Source organism: Macaca fascicularis, chromosome 10, assembly GCF_037993035.2.
Source record: "Macaca fascicularis isolate 582-1 chromosome 10, T2T-MFA8v1.1".
Taxonomy (NCBI): Eukaryota; Metazoa; Chordata; class Mammalia; order Primates; family Cercopithecidae; genus Macaca; species Macaca fascicularis.
This window is the reverse complement of record NC_088384.1, coordinates 30307344-30326339: the sequence shown is the minus strand read 5'-3', so window position 1 is coordinate 30326339 and position 18996 is coordinate 30307344. Positions and strand designations below refer to the sequence as shown.

Genomic DNA, 18996 nt, shown 5'->3' with positions numbered 1-18996 from the left:
TTTGTGTTATTCCATTTATTTAAAGTTAATAAACAAGAAAAACCTCTGAGATCAGAATAGGGGATGAATTGTTGGAAGCCTTTGACTGGGAAAGGGCACGAAGACTTTGGAGCTACTTCTTGACGATAGGGAGCTGATGAGATGTCACTGTAAATAAAACCTGACAGTTGATGACATTGCTTGCTAGCATCTACAGCCACAAAGCACACATGGCCTAGCCTCACTTCTGCCTTTCACAACTCCTGGAAGTGAGTCGAACATATTTTCAGCGAGAATCCTTGCTGCAAGGGAGTCTGGAATCTCCAGTGTTCGTAGCCATCGTTTTAGTTTTTACAGGTGAAGGCGGAGGGTCAGTGTCACTCACAATAATGGAAGCCACACCACGTGATCCTGGCTGAGCTGAAGCCTGAATAATAACTTTCGTTTCACGAGGCAACCCTTGCAGTTGCTCCGGCTTTTTAAATGTTTGATGGTTCTTGGTTTTGTGCTCTATTTCCTCCTTCAACGTCAAAAACTGTAGTCGGCACTTGGAACATCGAAGGACCCTCCTTCTGCTGTGCCTCCAGCAATGATTCATGTATGGTATCGCAGTTTTGAAAAGTTTGAGACAAAACAGACAAAGCAAATACTTTGTGTTTTCATGGCATGTTCTAAAATGTGTTTCCACATCAGCAAAGACCGAAGATCTGTAATGGCAAACCTGGCACACATAGGGCATTTCGCCAGGCTTATGATGGTCCTTCATGTGTTGTAAGAGGACCTGATCTGTTTCGAATGACAATTCACAGATCTTACAGACAGCAGAGGGCCCCATGGCGATGTGCACACTGTCAATGTGACACTGTAGCTGGAAGGGAGTGGGAAACTGCCGGTGGCAGTGCTGGCAGGTGGTGTGGTTTTCCCAACTGTCGTTCCTCTGCTTCTCAAACTCCAAATGATGCTTCATGTGATTCATAAACTTAATATTTTTTAGAACTTTCACGCAACTGAGGCATTTAAAGGTGGTGTGAGTCTTCTGTTCTGGCTGCCCATCTCCTTTATGCTGTCCATAGTAAAAGTCGCTAAGTAACACGATGGGAATTTCTTTCCTGGGATCAAAGGTCTTCTTTTGACTTGCTAGACTTGAAATGTCTGTTATTACCAGGCCATCAGACCCATTTGCTCTCTCTGGATTCCTAAGATTGAAATGTGCTGTTCCGTTAGCATCAGCCCAAGGAAATGTTGCTCCATTCTGAACGTGGTTTGACGAGTTGCAGACCCCCTGTGAGGGTGTATTTGTGCTTATTATAGAAGAGCTATCTGAAGGGACCACAGCTAAAGAATGTACCCCTGGGATTTCATCCCTGAGTTTAACCCTTTTGGAATTTCTGCTGTTTATATCTGAAGTGGAAAGTCGCTTGGAATCAGGAGAACTCTCACTTCTGCCTCCTCCAGAGAACATAGCTCCAACTAGATGCTGAGTCCCTGGAGGAAGAGAATCTGAGGAATTGGGAGAAACAACGTGTGGTGAGCCCATTTTATAAGCAGATTCAGGTGAAGACATCGTAGTGACAGGACTATCTGTAGATCTCCCCTCAGATGGAGAAACTGGCCTGATGGCTTTTGCCATAGAGGTCACATGATTTGCAGGTTGCCACACGTGAGCAGGATCTTGACGGAAGTGGCCTTTTCTTCTTCTTGAATTTGAGCCTGGGGTGACTCTGTTCAAAATGTTTGAAACGACTGGTTTTGAATTTGAAATCATCCCGACAAAGAGAATTTCAGCGTCTTTATGTACATGTTCCACCCCAACAAAGATCAGATCTGGATCTTCATCATCTTTGTCGCTTTCTTTGGATTCTCTCAAATTCTTCTTTGGTGATTCCACTTCCTTACACAAAAAGACATCTCCCATTTTCAGTTTACTTTTTGCTTGAAGCCACTGGTCCCTTCAACTTCCAGAGCCGTCTTTTTACAAATTGCCACCTAAGTGCAACCATGTGACAATAGTCAATATTTATTTCAAAAGACAAAATCATTACTTTATTGTACCCTCCCTTAAAACACTGAGGTAACTATCAACATCACTCTTTTACACATCAGAAATAAGGCTTGAAACATTTTAAATGGCATAATTTCAAATTCACCTCTCTCTCCTACCCTGGTCTTCTGCAGTTGTGAGGCAAAGGAAGCAAGATTTCAGGAGGTGCAGATGGAACATCTCAGAGTGCTCGCCTCGAAATTTTGCACTCTAGATGCCTCGCTCACCTCCTCCTCATCCCAGATGTACTCTCTCAGATGTCTAAGGTTTCTAGCCAACTTGAACAAAACTTCTCTCAAAAACATTCTGCTCTAAGCCTGGGCAACATAGCAAGATCCCATCTCTACCAAAAAAAATTAAAAATTAAAAAAAAAAAAACTAGCTTGGCATAGTAGTACACACCTGTAGTCCCAGCTACTTGGGAGGCTGAGCCAAGAGGAACACTTGAGCCCAGGACTTCAAAGCGATGTTCATGGCACTGCACTCCAGCCTGGGCAACCAAATGAGACCCCATCACACACACAATAAAAGCTACAACACACACACACACACACACACACACATACACACACACACCCTTTGCTGTTCCTGTAATGTTCCTTTTCTCAGTAAACCCAGTTGTTCAGTCTACAAACTTCAGAGTCATCCTTTGACAGACTTTCTCTCATACACCACAGTCAATCAATTAGCAAACTCAGTCTGCTCTATCTTCTAAAGATATCCGGAATCTGACTACTCTCTTCTATATCCACTGCCACCTCCCTGATGGAAGGTACTATGTTCTCTCCCTGGATCATTGCAGAAGTTGCCAGACTTAAAAGTTGTCAGATCTCCCCATGGTGGCCCCAGTGCCCCTGTTAAAATATACAGGGGAGCAAGTATATTTTGCTCTTAAGTCTTCAATGACTTTCCATCTCATCCATAGGAAATACCAGTAAATTTAAATTTCCCCATAGAACCTTAGGTCATTATCACCCTTGCTAACTCCTCTCCCTCTGCTGCAGCCATCCTGAGCCCCATAAGTCTGGAACATACCAGACCTTTTTCTTTTTCAGAACTTTTGTTGTTCCCGGGCCTTGCATGCCTCTTTCCCCAGATTAACCCCATCTGGGCTCCTGATTTGCCTCACGTCAGTGGTTCCTCCTCAGCAAGGCTTCCCTGACCACAGTATCAAAAATCACAACCTCCTTAACTCATATGTTCTAACCTTCAATGCTATTTTTCAACTTAGCATTTATTACTGCCTACCACACAAGGTGTAAAATATACCTTGCAAGCCCAGGAGTTTGAGGTTACAGTGAGCTATAATCATGTCGCTGCATCCAGCCTGGGTGACTTTTATAATTGATGGCATCTTACAGTCAGCGAAAAACCCTATTTCTTTGTATAAGCTGACAGCCCGCTAAACTTGTTTTATAGTTCACTAATGGGATATCAACTATATTTTGGCAAACAATGGTTTAAGACAGGAATTGGAAAATTGGCCTTTCCCCTGTTTTGTACAGTCAGGAAGTCAAGAATGTTTCTTACATTTCTAAGGTATTGTTTTCTTACTTTTTTCTATTATTAAGATTACATTTTTTTTTTCTTTTTTTTTTTCTTTTGAGACGGAGTCTCGCTCTGTCGCCCAGGCTGGAATGCAGTGGCGCTATCTCCACTCACTGCAAGCTCCGCCTCCCAGGCCCACGCCATTCTCCTGCCTCGGCCTCCCGAGTAGCTGGGACCACAGGCGCCCACCACCGCGCCTGGCTAATTTTTTGTATTTTTAGTAGAGACGGGGTTTCACCATGTTAGCCAGGATGGTCTCAATCTCCTGACCTTGTGATCCGCCCGCCTCGGCCTCCCAAAGTACTGGATTACAGGCGTGAGCCACCACGCCCAGCCAAACTTTTGTATTTTTAAATCTGGGGGAATAAACAAGCAAAAGGAGGCGGGGCGTGGTGGCTCACACCTGTAATCCCAGCACTTTGGGAGGCCCAGGTGGGCATGAATCACTTGAGCTCAGGAGTTCCAGACCAGCCTGGCCGACATGGTGAAACCCCTTCTCTACTACAAATACAAAAATTAGCCAGGCATGGTAGCAGATGCCTGTAATCCCAGCTACTCAGCTACTCAGGAGGCTGAGGCAGGAGAATCTCTTGAACCTGGGAGGTGGAGGTTGCAGTGGCCAAGATCGCACCACTGCACTCCAACCTGGGTGACAGAGCGAGACTCTGTCTCAAAAAAAAAAAAAAAAAAAAAAGAAGAAAGAAAAAGGAATATTTTATGAAGTGAAAATTATATAACATTCAAAATGTCAGTGTTCACCATAAAGTGCTGTGAAACACGGCCATGATCATTTGTTTAGTGCTGTTGTCCATGGTTGCTTTCGCACTTTTATGACAAGAGTTGAGTACAGTAGTCCCCCCTTATCTTTGGGGCATATATTCCAAGACCCCCAAAGTGGATGCCTGAAACTGCAGATGGAACCAAATTCAATATATACTATGTTTTTATATATATATATACACACACGTGATCAAGTTTAATTTATAAATAGGCACAGTAAGAGGTTAAGAATAAAAAAAATAACAATATACTAACTACTGTAATAAAAGGTATGTGAGGCAGGGTGTGGTGGCTCATGCCTGTAAGCATTTGGGAGGCTGAGGTGGGTGGATTGCCTGAGGTCAGGAGTTTGAGACCAGCCTGGCCAACATGGTGAAACCCGTCTCTACTAAAAATACAACAATTAGCTGGGCGTAGTGGCAAGCATCTGTAATCTCAGTTACTTGGGAGAGTGAGGCAGAAGAATCACTTGAACCCGGGAGGCAGGGGTTGCAGTGAGCTGAGATCATGCCACTGCACTCCAGCCTGGGCAGCAAGAGTGAACTCCATCTCAAAAAAATTAATTAATTAAATTAAAGGTATGTGAATGCAGTCTCTCGCTGACAAAATATCTTTATGTACTGTAGATCTTGGCAACCTTAGCATATGATTGTGTTTTCTTTCCTTATTACATTAAAAACTTTCCCATTTTCACTTAAAGGAAGCACTGTACAGCTTCTCTATGGCATATTAGAATCGCCAGCCTGGCTACCCTTGTGCTTTGGGGCCATTATTGAGTACCATAAGGGTTAATTGAACACAAGCACTGAGATACCACCAGGACAGTCACTCTGGTAACTGCGATGGCTCCTAAGTGACTAAGGTACAGAGAGCGCAAACAGCCAACAGCATGGGGACTCAGGACAAAGGGAGGATTACCATCCCAGGGCAGGGCTGACTCAAGAGCTTATCACACTACTCAGAAGGGCTGGCGACTTAAAACTTATGAATTGCCTAATTCTGGAGTTTTCCAATTAATATTTTGGAACCGCAGGTAACTGAAAGCACGAAAAGCAAAACCCTGGATAAGGGAAGACTACTGTAGTTGAAGCAGAGAATCGCAATGCCTAAAATATTTACCATCTAGTCCTTCACAGAACAAGTTTGCCAACTCTAGTTTTAGAGAGGCAAAATGAAAGATACCAAATTTCTCAGCTCACCAGTTCCTAAAGTTGCGTGTGCATCCAGATGATCCAGTGCAGCTCAGTATGCTCCACTCTGGGCCACGAGGGAAAGCGAAGCTGGAGCTTCCTTGTCTCCACCTCCCAGAGAAATTTGTCGAGAGACCAGCAGCACTGCTTCTGCAGGCGAACAATGCCGCTTGCTCTTCAAAGTCCTTTCTGAGGCCAGATCAGAAGGTCCCACTCCTTTTAAGCCCATTATAACCCAATCATTTTCCAGTCACATGTCTGAAGCAGTTTATCCTGATTGGATTTTCAGTTGTTGTCCAGCTTGATTGCCAAAACCTTTCCTCCAATTGCTACTCAAAGGAAAGAAGGAGGGTTGGGCTTGAGGGTTGCCTTCTGGGTTGACTCAACTGGTGATGGGTGTCCTCCCTCCTCTCTCTGTTGTTCAGACTCCACCACCTTCTCTGTAGTGTGCCTGAGCCCTCAGCTACTGGGGGTCAGAAGGGATGGGGCGCGGAGTGGGAGGCAGTCCACATGTCTGTTCCAACAGAGCTCACACAGAGATGAGGAAGTTCAAAGGCAGATATCTTTCCAGTAGAAGCCCCAGGGGGCAGGGTGTGTCTCACTCCCACAGCCCTTGAAGACTAGGCTCCCATAGGAGTTTCCAGGTGTCCAAACAGGGTCCTCACTGAGTCTTCAACAGCTTTCTCTAAGCAGCATCCCACTTCCTTCTTAATCAGTTTCCAGGGGTCAAAGGTCTGTCCTGATTCCCTCCCATCCCCTCTCACTTCCTTCCCTCCGCCTCTCCCTCCCCCTTCCTCCTTCACTACCCCCTCCTTGGAACCTTCTCAGTTGAATTTCAGGCCCTCCCTTTCACTGTCTTTACAGCCTTTGCAATACAGATTAGAAAGCGGGGGAGGGGGAGCCTCAAGAGTCCCTCGACAGGTAAGAAATATTTGTATTTCCACCCCATTCCAATGCAGTGCAATCAAGTCCCAAAATTAAACCAAAAATCATTTGCAAATTAAAATGTTCTAAAGTAACATCTCCTGATAAAACTTTAAAAATACTTTTCTGGGCCAGGCGTGGTGACTCACGTCTGTAATCCCAGCACTTTTGGAGGCCGAAGCAGCAGATCACATAAGCCCAGTAGTTTGAGACCAGCCTGGCCAACTTGGTGAAAACCCATCTCTATTCTTTATAAAGTAAAATACAAAAATTTCCTGGGCTTGGCAATGCACACCTGTAATCCCAGGTACTTGGGAGGCTGAGGCAGGATAATCGCTTGAACCCAGTAGGCGGAGCCCAAGGTGGTATAAAAGTGTATGACTCAGGGTCTTTATTTCTAGGGACTGGGGAAAGGCTGCTTGAGGGCATTGCAAGTAGCCAAGGGTGTGCCCCTGGAAAGCAAAGTGAAATGAGGCCCGCTGCTGAGGTACACCTGTAGTCCCGGCTATTAAAGGGTGAGGTGGAAAGATCTTTGAGCCCAGGATATCCAGACCAACCTCAGCAAAATATCAAGACCTCTGTTTCTACAAAAAAAAATGTTTTTTAATTAGCCAGGCACAGTAGCACGTGCCTGTAGTCCCAGCTACCTGGGAAGCTGAGATGGGAGGATTGCTTGAGCCAGGGAGATCGAGGTTGCAGTAAACTATGATTGCATCACCATACTGCAGCCTGGGTGGAAGAGAGAGACCTTGTCTCATTCATTCATTCATAAATAAATAAATAAGCAAGCAAAGTGAAATGAAGTGCAAGACTTAGACAGTAAAATTATTCCAGGGGCTGGGCATGGTGGCTCACACCTGTAATGCCAGCGCTTAGACAGAGGCTTGAGCCCAGGAGTTTGAGACCAGCCTGGGCAACCTGGCTAAACCATGTTTCCACAAGAGAATACAAACAATTAGCCTGGGTGACAGAGTGAAACCCTGTCTCAAAGAAAAGAAAAAAGAAAGGAAGAGAAAGAGAGAAAGAAAAGAAGAAAGAAAAAGAAAGAAAGAGAGAGAGAAAGAAAGAAAGAAAGAAAGAAAGAAAGAAAGAAAGAAAGAAAGAAAGAAAGAAAGAAAGAAAGAAAGAAAGAAAAGAAAGAAAGAGAGGAGGGGAGGAGAGGAGAGGGGAGGGGAGGGGTGGGGAGGGGAGAGGAAAGGTGTATTCTACAGAACTGATATTCACTCCTTCCTCTTTTCCAGAAACAGAATCCTGCTAGGAAGATTCCAGGAAGGCTAGGCAGTGGTCAGGGGCTGGCTCAGGTATAAAGCAGGCCCTTCCCCTGAGACAGAAGGTTGTGGCAGCAGTGCTTGTGGAAGGTAAGAAAATTGAGAGGAGTGTCTAGAAATAGCTCGGAGTGGCATCTTATTTTCTTTTGCTCAGTTTTAAAAGTCCCAAATAAAACCTCATCTAGCTGTTCTAACCAAGCTATTCTAACCCACTAATCTAGTAAAAATAAAATCACATGGTCTGAATATAAATTTGCATCAGGATACATGCCTTTCCTATGAAACATTTATGTTCCCTTATAGAATATATCCTCCTTTTCTGCAGAAAACTAACTGTAATGCATCTAAAGGTCACAGAATGTGGTGAAACATCCTCATGGTTGATTTTTTAAAAATTATTTATTTATTTATTTTTTGAGACGTGGTCTCATGCTCTGTTGCCCAGGCTGGAGTGCAGTGGCACAATCACGCAGTCTTGATATCCTGGACCCGAGCGATCCTCCCACCTCAGCCTCCCAAGTAGCCAGGACAATAGGCAGATGCCACTATGTCTAAATATTTTAGTTGTATTTTTTAGTAGAGATGAGGTCTCACTATGTTGCCTGAACTAGTCTCAAACTCCTGAGCTCAAGCAATCTTCCCACCTCGGCCTCCCAAAGTTCTGGGATTACAGGTGTGAACTACCTGCACCCTGCCCTGCACAGCTGATTCTTTTTTTTTGAGACTACACTCTGTTGGCCAGGCTGGAGTACAGTGGCATGATCTCTGCTCACTGCAACCTCCATCTCCCAGGCTCAAGCAATTCTCGTGCCTCAGCCTCCCAAGTAGCTGGGATTACAAGTGTGTGCCAACAAGCCCAGCTAATGTTTGTACTTTTAGTAGAGACAGGGTTTCACCATATTGGCCAGGCTAGTCTTGAACTCCTGATCTCGGGTAATCTGCCCACCTCAGCCTCCCAATTATAGGATTATAGGCGTGAGCCACCACGCCCAGCCGTAGCTGATTCTTTATCAGTCTGCCTTTGGGAAGTTTCCGCTGGGAAACTCTTTCAGACCAGCCCCACTTTCCAAACAAAGAATTCCAGTGATGAGATTAAAGCTGGTCACAATATGTTTTTCAAATGACTGGTAGAAGCAGACCTTAAGATTAAAAAAGAAAAAGAAAAAATGGCTGAAATCTTGAATCCTTTATTGCTTTAAGGCACAGAATAGGAAATGGATGGTGCGTCAGGAATGGATGCAGGTAGGGACAGACCATCACTCATGCCACCTTGCTGTGTTTATGAAACAGAGTGCTGGAAATTAAATTTAAGGGATACACAAAGAGGTGCCCAGTCAGATGAACTCAGAGTTGGAATTGCAGTTTGTGAGACAGTTACGTCAAAGGAAGAAAAGAAGGAGAGAAGAAAGGTGAATATCAGGAGAATTTTCCAGCCAGAAGAAAGACACAGAGGTACAGGCATTTCATGGTCTGGAACAAGAAGAGCACAGAAACAAGTGTGGCTCCAGTTAAAGGACCAGCAGAGAGGAAAGATGAGGTCACTGATTTGGGTAGGGGACATAACAGTTAAGATATTGTTGGTCGGCCGGGCGCGGTGGCTCAAGCCTGTAATCCCAGCACTTTGGGAGGCCGAGACGGGCGGATCACGAGGTCAGGAGATCGAGACCATCCTGGCTAACACGGTGAAACCCCGTCTCTACTAAAAAATACAAAAAACTAGCCGGGCGAGTTGGTGGGCGCCTGTAGTCCCAACTACTCGGGAGGCTGAGGCAGGAGAATGGTGTGAACCCGGGAGGCGGAGCTTGCAGTGAGCTGAGATCCGGCCACTGCACTACAGCCTGGGCGGCAGAGCGAGACTCCGTCTCAAAAAAAAAAAAAAGATATTGTTGGTCAAAGTCAAGATTTTGGGATTTATACTGAATGAGATGAGAGATTACAGGACATTTATTTGAAAAAGGAAGTTACATGCTATGTTTATATTTTAGTTTTCATCAAATTTGGAAAATCTGCCATTACATCTTCAATTTTTTTTTGGTTACCTCCTCTATTATGGACTCAAGATAAGATGCTGCCCTCCACCACTGTGACTGCCCCTGAAGTGTTATGTTGAAGCCCTAACTCCTCTTGTTGTATTTGGAGATAGGGCCTTTAGAAGGTAATTAAGGTTAAATGAGGTCATAAGGGTGGGGTCCTAATCCCATAAAATTAGCATCTGTATGAGAAGTGACACCAGGGAGCTGACTCTCTGTGAGCTGAGGAAGGGGTCCTGTGAGGACATAACGAGAAGGTGGCCATCTAAAGCTGAGAAGACCCTCATCAGAAACTGATTCAGCTGGAACCTTGATCTTGGACTTCTAGCCTTCAGAACTGAGAGAACACATTTCTACTGTCTAAGCCACACAGTGTACGGTATTCTTTTAAACTCTATCTTGGCAGAGAAGTCTGTGTTATTTTATTATGGCAGCCCAAACAGACTAATATTCCCTCTCTCTCCACTTCCTCAGAGATTACAATTACACATATTATTGAGCTCTTGAAATTGTCCCCACAGTTTACTGACCCTCTGCTCATTTTCTTTTTTGTATTTGTTTTCCGTTTTGGGGAGTTTCTATTGCTATCCTCCAGTTTAATAATCTTTTCTTCTGCAATGTCTAATCCTCTGTTAATCTCATTCAGTGTATTCTTCAGCTCAAGCATAGTTTTCATCTGTAGAAGTTCAATTTGAGATGCTTTTACATCTTCTGTGTCACTGCTTAACATTCTCCAGCTTTCCCCTAACATGTGGAAGATCATTGTAATAACTGTTTCAATCTTCTTGTCTGCTAATGCACTAATTATATCATCTATGACATCATTGGAGCCTAATTCAGTTGATTAATTTTTCTCCTTATTATGGATAGTATTCCCTGGCTCCTTTGCCTGCCTGGTAATTTTTGATTAGGTGTCAGGTTTGATCTTGCTGGACTTGAATATTTTTGTATTCCTTTAAATATGCTTGAACCCTCTTCTGGGATGCAGTTAAATTACTTCAAGCTCGTTTAATCCTTTAAGGCTTGCTTTTAAGTGTAGGTGGCCTGATTTTGCTCCATTACCAAGGCAATGCCCTTCTGGGAATCTATGGTATATCAGCCTACAATATCTCTTTCAACTTGGTGTGGCAAATTCTCTCAGAGAATGAAAACAAGTGCATGAAAAGGATGAAATGAGCAGGGGAGCTCTTTGCAGCATGCCAATGTTGCTAGATACACAATCCAACTTGACCCTTTAAGCTCTGCTAAATGTCCTAGTGGTTTCTTTAGTGCAGACATAAAGATGAAGTTTACACACAGGGACAGGGGGACCAGAGAATGGAGCAGCAGTCCCAACCAGGAAGGATGGCAATGCTTTGGGAGCCCAAGACCAGGCCTTGGTTTAAGTTCAAACTGTTGGAAGTGAATAGAGCAGCGTAAAGCAGTCCTTGAAAGAACCTGGACAGGTCAGTTGATGCCTCTAAACTTGGGGACTTCAGGGCTATGCCGGAAGGATCTGGGCCAGGTTCTTAAAGTCCACGTGAAACGTCCTGCTGCAGTGGCTTATGCCTGTAATCCCAACACTTTGGGAGGGCAAGCCAGGTGAATCATTTGAGGTCAGGAGTTCGAGACCAGCCTGATTAACATGGTGAAACCCTGTCTCTACTAAAAACACAAAAAAGTTAGCCAGGCGTGGTAGTGACAGCTACTCGAGAAGCTGAGGCAGGAGAATGGCTCAAACCTGGGAGGCAGAGGCTGCAGTAAGCCAAGATCATGCCGTTGCCCTCCAGCCTGGGTGACCAAGCAAAACTCTGTCTCAAAAAAAAAAAAAAAATTCCACATGAAGGATGCAGAGATGCCTATGAGTGACAATATGTCTAATCTCCTACTTTAAGAATGGCCATTTTCAAATTCTAACATTCCTTCAACATTTATTAATTCTTTTGTAAAGAAGAATGTAGATTTGTCTATCAGTGTGGCGTCAGGAAGATTTACGTTATTTAAAAATGTTATAAACAGATACTGTCATTATTTTTATGATGCTTCAAATTTCAAGTGAGACTCCCTTTACCGTGGTCCCCATATCTTTTTGTTTTTTTTTTCCTTTTTTGAGAGAGAGAGTCATGGTCATCCATTTATTTCACACCTGATTCTCATTACATCAGTCAGAGAGGAAGGAGTCATGCACCAGTGCATACAATTGTGCTGTTCTATTATCCTTTGGACAATATTGGGATCCAGGTTCTAATTATTTTTAAGTTCAGGATCTGGATCAGAGCCCAAAGAGGTTAACTGCTGCTGCTGGGGACTGGGAGCTGCTGAGAGAACAGCAGGAAACAGGCATGGAGCTGACCATGGAGGGTTCATGCTCCAGAACTCCCATCTGGGTACCTGAGGATCTTTCACGGAGATCATGGACTGGGGTGTGACAGCACTTCCTCAAAGCAAACGGGGATGGCAAACATGGGGCTGGTACTTGGGAGTTGGAAAAACCATCATATTTGCACAGGGAGAAATTGAAAAACTGCTGTCCTTCCATCTGTATCCCAGAATCCTATGTAGAACCATGAGGACAGGGCCAAGGTTGGTTCCTTGGCCTCTGTTTGTCCTCATGAGTAGTCCAGTAGGAGTCCTGCAAACTTATCACCATCTGGAGTCAGTGCTGCCAACTCTTCTTTATGCCCCTCTGCTTGAGATGCTAGTTGATTGCTTTAGACTATTCACGATTACGCTTCCTCAACTCTTCACATTAAAGAAATTCCTGGCCAGATATAGTGGCTCATGCCTGTAATCCCAGCACTTTGGGAGACCAGAAGTTGGAGACCAGCCTGGGCAACATGGCGAAACCCTGTCTCTACAAAAAAATAGAAAAATTAGCTGAACGAGGTGGTGGGTGCCTGTAGTCCCAGCTACTTGGGAGGCTGAGGTAGGAGGATCACCTGGAACCTGGGAGGCAGAGGTTGCAGTTTGCTGAGATAACACCACTGCACTCCAGCCTGGGTAACAGAGTAAGACTGTCACAAAAAAAAAAAAAAAAAAAAAAAAAAGGCTGGGCACAGTGGCTCACGCCTGTAATCCCAGCACTTTGGGAGGCCGAGACAGGCAGATCACAAGGTCAGGAGATCGAGACTATCCTGGCTAACACAGTGAAACCCCGTCTCTACTAAAAAATACAAAAAACTAGCCGGGCGAGGTGGCAGGCGCCTGTAGTCCCAGCTACTCAGGAGGCTGAGGCAGGAGAATGGTGTAAACCCGGGAGGCGGAGCTTGCAGTGAGCTGAGATCCGGCCACTGCACTCCAGCCTGGGCGACAGAGCGAGACTCTGTCTCCAAAAAAAAAAAAAGGAAAGTAATTCCCGTTCTTTGATGAAACTCTGGATCTCCTAGCCACTCCATGTGTTAATCAACTGTTCTGAGGGTTTTCTAGTTCCTTGGTTTCATAATTTCAGTCTTAAGTCACACTTTCTCCGTTTTTATTCCTGAGTTTCCTCCTAAGGTTCTTTTCATTGCAGCCACAGGGACTAGTCTGGGGTCTGCAGAGAACTAGTACTTACTCTGCCCAAATGGAATCCAAGAGCATCAGAAGGGGCCCAACGGTGGAAATGTGTTTCGGCTGTCTGCTTTTGGCAGTCTTGCTCTCCATGTCTTTTTGACATGCCTCCTGATATAGTTTGGGTGTTGTACTCATAGGATGTAACCCCTGATGCTGGACATGAAGTCTGGCGAGAGGTGATTGGATCATGGAGGTGGATTTCTCATGAATGGTTTAGTACCATCCTGTTGGTACTGTCCTCAATGATAGTGAGTGGGTTCTCCTGATACCTAATTGTTTTAAAGTGTGTGGCACCTCCCGCCTCTCTCTTGCTCTGGCCATGGTATAGCTGTTATGGAAAGCAGTACAGTGGTTCCTCAAAATATTGAAAATAGAGCTACCATATGAGTCAGCAGTTCCATTTCTGGGTATATATCCGAAGAAAATGAAATCAATATGTTGAAGAGGTATCTTTACTCTCATGTACATTGCAACATTATTCACCACAGTCAAGATGTGGAATCAATCTGAGTGTTCATAAATGGATAGATGGATAAAGATAATGTGGTATGTATACATAATAAAATACTATTCAGCCCTTTCTTTTTTTTTTTTTTTTTTTTGAAACAAGATAAAAAGATCTTCCTCTGTCACCTAGGCTGGAGTGCAGTGGCATGACCATCATAACTCACTGCCGCCTTGAACTCCTGAATTCAAGCAATCCTCCCACCTCAGCCTCCCAAGTAATCAGGACCACAAGTGCATGCCACCAACACCTGGCTAATTAAAAAAAGAAAATTCTATAGGGACAAGGTCTCACTTTGTTACCCAGGCTGGTCGCAAACTCCTGTACTCAAGTGATCCTCCCTTCTTGGCCTTCCAAAGTGCTAGGATGACAGGCAAAAGCCACCACGCTTTACCACTATTCAGCCTTAAAATCAAAGGAAGTTCTGTTATTTGCAACAACGTGGATAAACTTGGATGACATTATGTTAAGTAAAATAAGCCAGACATAGAGGGACCAATACACAGTGTCTCACTTATATGTGGAATCTAAAAAAGTTAAACTCACAGAAGCAGAGAGTAAAATGGTGGTTACTAGGGTCAGGATGGATAGAGGATAGGGAAAATATATATATAGTATATATAAAAATACAAAAGTTTCAGTTAAACAGGAGGAATTATTAGTTTTGGAGACCTAATGTATAGTATTACAGCATGGCGACTATAGTTAATAATAGTGTATAGTATATTTTAAAATTGCTGAGTAGATTTTGAATGTTCTCATCACAAAATTATAAGTATGAGGTGATTGCTATGTTAATTGGCTTGATTGACACGTTAATTGGGTTGATTTAATCATTACATAATGTGTACACATATATTTATCATGTTGTACATCATAAAATGTATACAAATTATCATCTGTCAATCAAAATTTTAAAAACGCATTCAAGATCTGGGCACTAAGTATGTTCAATTGTTATAGCTTCAGTAGACAGACCTAGAATATACAGTGTACTCATATTTCCATTTAAATTTAGTGCCATGGCAGGAATTCTTACCTTCTTTCATTTTATTTTATTTTATTTTATTTGTTTTTATTTTTTGAGACAGGGTCTCACTCTGTCGTCCAGGCTGGAGTGCAGTGGTGCAGTCTCGGCTCACTGAAAGCTCTGCCTCCCAGGTTCAAGTGATTCTCCTGCCTCAACCTCTCCAGTAGCTGAAATTACAGGCGCATACCACCACGCTCGGCTAATTTCTTGTATTTTTAGTAGAGATGGGGTTTCACCATGTTGGCCAAGCTTGTCTTGAACTCGTGACCTCAAGTGATCTGCCCATCTCTGCCACCCAAAGTGCTAGGATTACAGGTGTGAGCCCCTGTGCCCGGCCCCTTCTTTCATTTAATATTTTTATATATACTATACTCAAGTGATCCTACTGTCTTGGCCTCTGATATGGTTTGGCTGTGTCCCCACCCAAATGTCATTTTGAATTATAGCTCCCATAATTCCCACGTGTTGTAGGAGGGACCCAGTGGGAAATTGCTGAATCATGAGGGAGGTTTCCCCCATACTGTTCTTATGATAGTGAATAAGTCTTATGAGATCTGATGGTTTTATAAGGGGTTTCCTGCTTTCACTTGGCTCTCATTCGCTCTTGTCTGCTGCCATATAAGATGTGTCTTTTGCCTTCCACCATGATTGTGAGGTCTCCCCAGCTACGTGGAACTCTGAGTTCATTAAATTTATTTTTCTTTATAAACTACCCAGGGTCAGATATGTCTTTATCAGCAGTGTGGAAATGGACTAATACAGCCTCCCAAAGTGCTAGGATTACAGGCAAGAGCCACCATACCTGGCCACTATTCAGCCTTAAAATCAAAGGAAATTCTGTTATTTGCAACAAGATAGATAAACCCAGATGGTGTTATGTTAAGTGAAATAAACCAGACATAGAGAGACAAATACACAGTGTCTCACTTATTTTAATTTGTTTAAATTACATTTTTTGTACAGATGGGGTCTCACTATGTTGCCCAAGCTGGTCACCAATTCCTGGATTCAAGGGATCCTCCTGCCTTGACTTCCCAAGTGCTTGGATTACAGGCGTGAGCCACTGTGCCTGGCCTATTTATGTTTTTAAATCCCATCATTCTTATTGTAAGACAAGTACAAGAATCTCTCCTAAGTCTAACTGTATTAGGCCATTCTTGCATTGTTACAAAGAAATACCTGAGACTGGGTAATTTATCAAGATGTTTAATTGGCACACGGTTCTGTGGGCTGTACAGGAAGCATAGTGGCATCTACTTGTGGGGAGGCCTCAGGAGGCTTACAATCGTGACAGGGTGAAGGGGAGCAGTCATGTCGCATGGTGAAAACAGGAACAACAGAGCAAGAGGGTGGTGCTACACCTTTTTTTTTTTTTTTTTTTTTGAGACAGGAGTCTCGCTCTGTCGCCCAGGCTAGAGTGTAGTGGTGCCATCTAGGCTCACTGCAAGCTCCGCCTCCTGGGTTCACACCATTCTACTGCCTCAGCCTCCCGAGTAGCTGGGACTACAGGCGCCCACCACCACGCCCAGCTCATTATTTGTATTTTTGGTAGAGACGGGGTTTCAGCATATTAGCCAGGATGGTCTCGATCTCCTGACCTCGTGATCCACCCGCCTCGGCCTCCCAAAATGCTGGGATTACAGGCGTGAGCCACCGTGCCCGGCGGTACTACACACTTTGAAACAACCAGATCACTGAGAACTCACTCACTGTCAGGAGGATAGCACCCAGGGGCATGGTGCTAAACCATTCACGAGAAATCACACCCATGATCCAATGACCTTTCACCAGGCCCCACCTCCAACATTGGGAATTACATTTCAATATGAGATTTCCTTGGGCAAACACATCCAAACTATATTATTCTGCCCCTGGCCGCGCCCAAATCTCCTGTCCTTCTCATATTTCAAAATACAATCATGCCTTCCCAATAATCCCCCAAAGTCTTAATTTATTCCAGCATTAACTCAAAGGTTTAAAGTCTTATCTGACCCAAGGCAAACATCTTCCACATATGAGCCTGTAAAATAAAAAATAAGTTAGTTACTTCCAAGATATAATTGGGGTACAACCATTGGGTAAACATTCCCATTCCCCAAGGGAGAAATCAGCCAAAAGAAAGGGGCTACAGGCCCCATGCAATTCTGAAACCCAGCAGGGCAGTTGTTAAATCTTAAAGCCCCAAAATAATCTCCTTTGACTCCATGTCCCACATCCAGGACACACTGATGCAAATGGTGGGCTCCCAAGGCCCTGGGCAGCTCCACCCCTGTGGCTTTGCAGGGTTCAGCCCCACCCTTGTGGCTATGCAGGGTACAGCTCCTGCTGCTACTCTCATGGGCTGGCATCGAGTGCCTGAGGCCTTTCCAGGTACAGGTGCAAGCTATGGGTGGATCCACTACAGCTCCACTAGATAGTGCCCCAGTGGGGACTCTGTGTGTTGGCTCCAACCCCACATTTCCCCTCCACACTGCCCCAGTAGAGGTTCTTTGTGAGGCTAAAATTTTGTTTGTTTTTTGAGAGAGAGTCTTCCAGGCTGGAGTGCAGTGGCATAATCATGGCTCAGTACAGCCTTGAACTTCTGGGCTCAATAGATCATCCCGCCTTCCACAGTGCTGGGTTTACAGGCGTGAGCCACTACGCCCAGCCAAAACACGCGCACATTCTTATGTCAACCTAGTAACGGAGAGAAGTTCTTTAAAAGAAAATGATGTGTATTTGGCAATAGAGCATTGCAATGAAAATATGTATGCCCTTTGTGTGCATTTGGGGAGGTAAAGGAAGACAAAGGTTTTTAAAGGAGAGATAAGAAGGATTACATAATTGTTTTGAGATAATTATCCTTGACTACAAAGATCAAGAGCAAGGGTGATGCTAGTCCAAGGTTGGAGAGGCAGTTGCTGGACAGATGCCCTTATGGAAGTATTTTTTGCTTCAGGTTGCGATGGCCTTTGTACGAGGCTGTTTCTGTAGAGTCTTTTGTCATTGTTTTGTTATCAGCTATGCAAGCGTGAAAACCCTCTCTTCACGGCCTTCCCAGGCTCTGTTTGTCAAGTTTTGCTTTGTTGTTGTTGTTGTTTTAACATTAGTGGCTCCGTTTTGAGTCTGACAACTTTCACACTTCTAAGTTAGAGTTTAGAAAATACTCTGTTACTTTTTTTTCTAAAAATGTATTTTAACTTCTTTCTTTCTTTTCTTTTTTTTTTTTTTTTTCCTGAGACGGGGTTTCGCTCTTGTTGCCCAGGCTGGAGTGCAGTGGCATGATCTGGGCTCACTGCAACCTCCACCTCCCAGGTTCAAGCGATTCTCCTGCCTCAGCCTCCCTAGTAGCTGGGATTACAGGCATGTGTCACCACACCCGGCTAATTTTGTATTTTTAGTAGAGACGGGGTTTCTCCGTGTTGGTCAGGCTGGTCTCAAACTCCTGACCTTAGGTAATCCTTCCACCTCAGCCTCCCAAAGTGCTGGGATTATAGGCGTTAGTCACCACGCCTGGCCCTTTTTTTTTTTTTTTTTTTTTTTTTTTAATTAGGCGAAGTCTCACTCTGGCACAGTCTAGAGTGCAGTGACGCGATCTCAGCTCACTGCAAACTCCACCTCCCGGGTTCAAGTGATTCTCCTGCCTCAGCCTCCCGGGTAGCTGGGATTACAGGCGCCCGCCACCATGCCTGGCTAATTTTTGGATTTTTAATAGAGACAGGGTTTGCCATGTTGGCCAGGCTGGTCTGGAACTCCCGACCTCAGGTGATCCACTCGTGTTGGGTCCCCAAAGTGCTGCGATTATAGGGGTGAGCCACCATGTCCAGCTTTTCTTTTTTCTTTTTTTTTTTTTTTTGAGGCGGAGTCTTGCTCTGTCGCCCAGGCTGGAGTGCAGTGACACAATCTTGCCTCCCAGGTTCGAGCCATTCTCCTGCCTCAGCCTCCCGAGTAGCTGGGACTACAGGCGCCCGCCACCACGCCCGGCTAATTTTTTGCATTTTCAGTAGAGACAGGGTTTCACCATGTTAGCCAGGATGGTCTCGATCTCCTGACCTCGTGATCCACCCGCCTCGGCCTCCCAAAGTGCTGGGATTACAAGCGTGAGCTACCGTGCCCGGCCTATTTTTTCTTTTTATACTGGATTTTGACAACTAAGAACAGAATTCTTAAAGTGAAAGGTTTATAAGGGCC

General features: G+C 44.4%; 1 protein-coding gene across 1 annotated transcript; it reads right to left on the bottom strand.

Moving 5' to 3' along the window:
• Positions 1-6159, bottom strand: ZNF280A (zinc finger protein 280A). Its single transcript, XM_005567821.4, has 2 exons — positions 5548-6159; positions 1-1965 (listed from the first exon to the last, which is right to left on the bottom strand). The coding sequence occupies exon 2, from the start codon at positions 1892-1894 to the stop codon at positions 266-268; it is 1629 nt and encodes a 542-aa protein (XP_005567878.3). The 5' UTR covers positions 1895-1965; positions 5548-6159; the 3' UTR covers positions 1-265.
• Positions 6160-18996: the final 12837 nt, after the last annotated feature.

Excerpts from the sequence above, each read along its gene's own strand:
- ZNF280A (XM_005567821.4), bottom strand. The coding sequence starts at position 1,894 with ATGGGAGATGTCTTTTTGTGTAAGGAAGTGGAATCACCAAAGAAGAAT.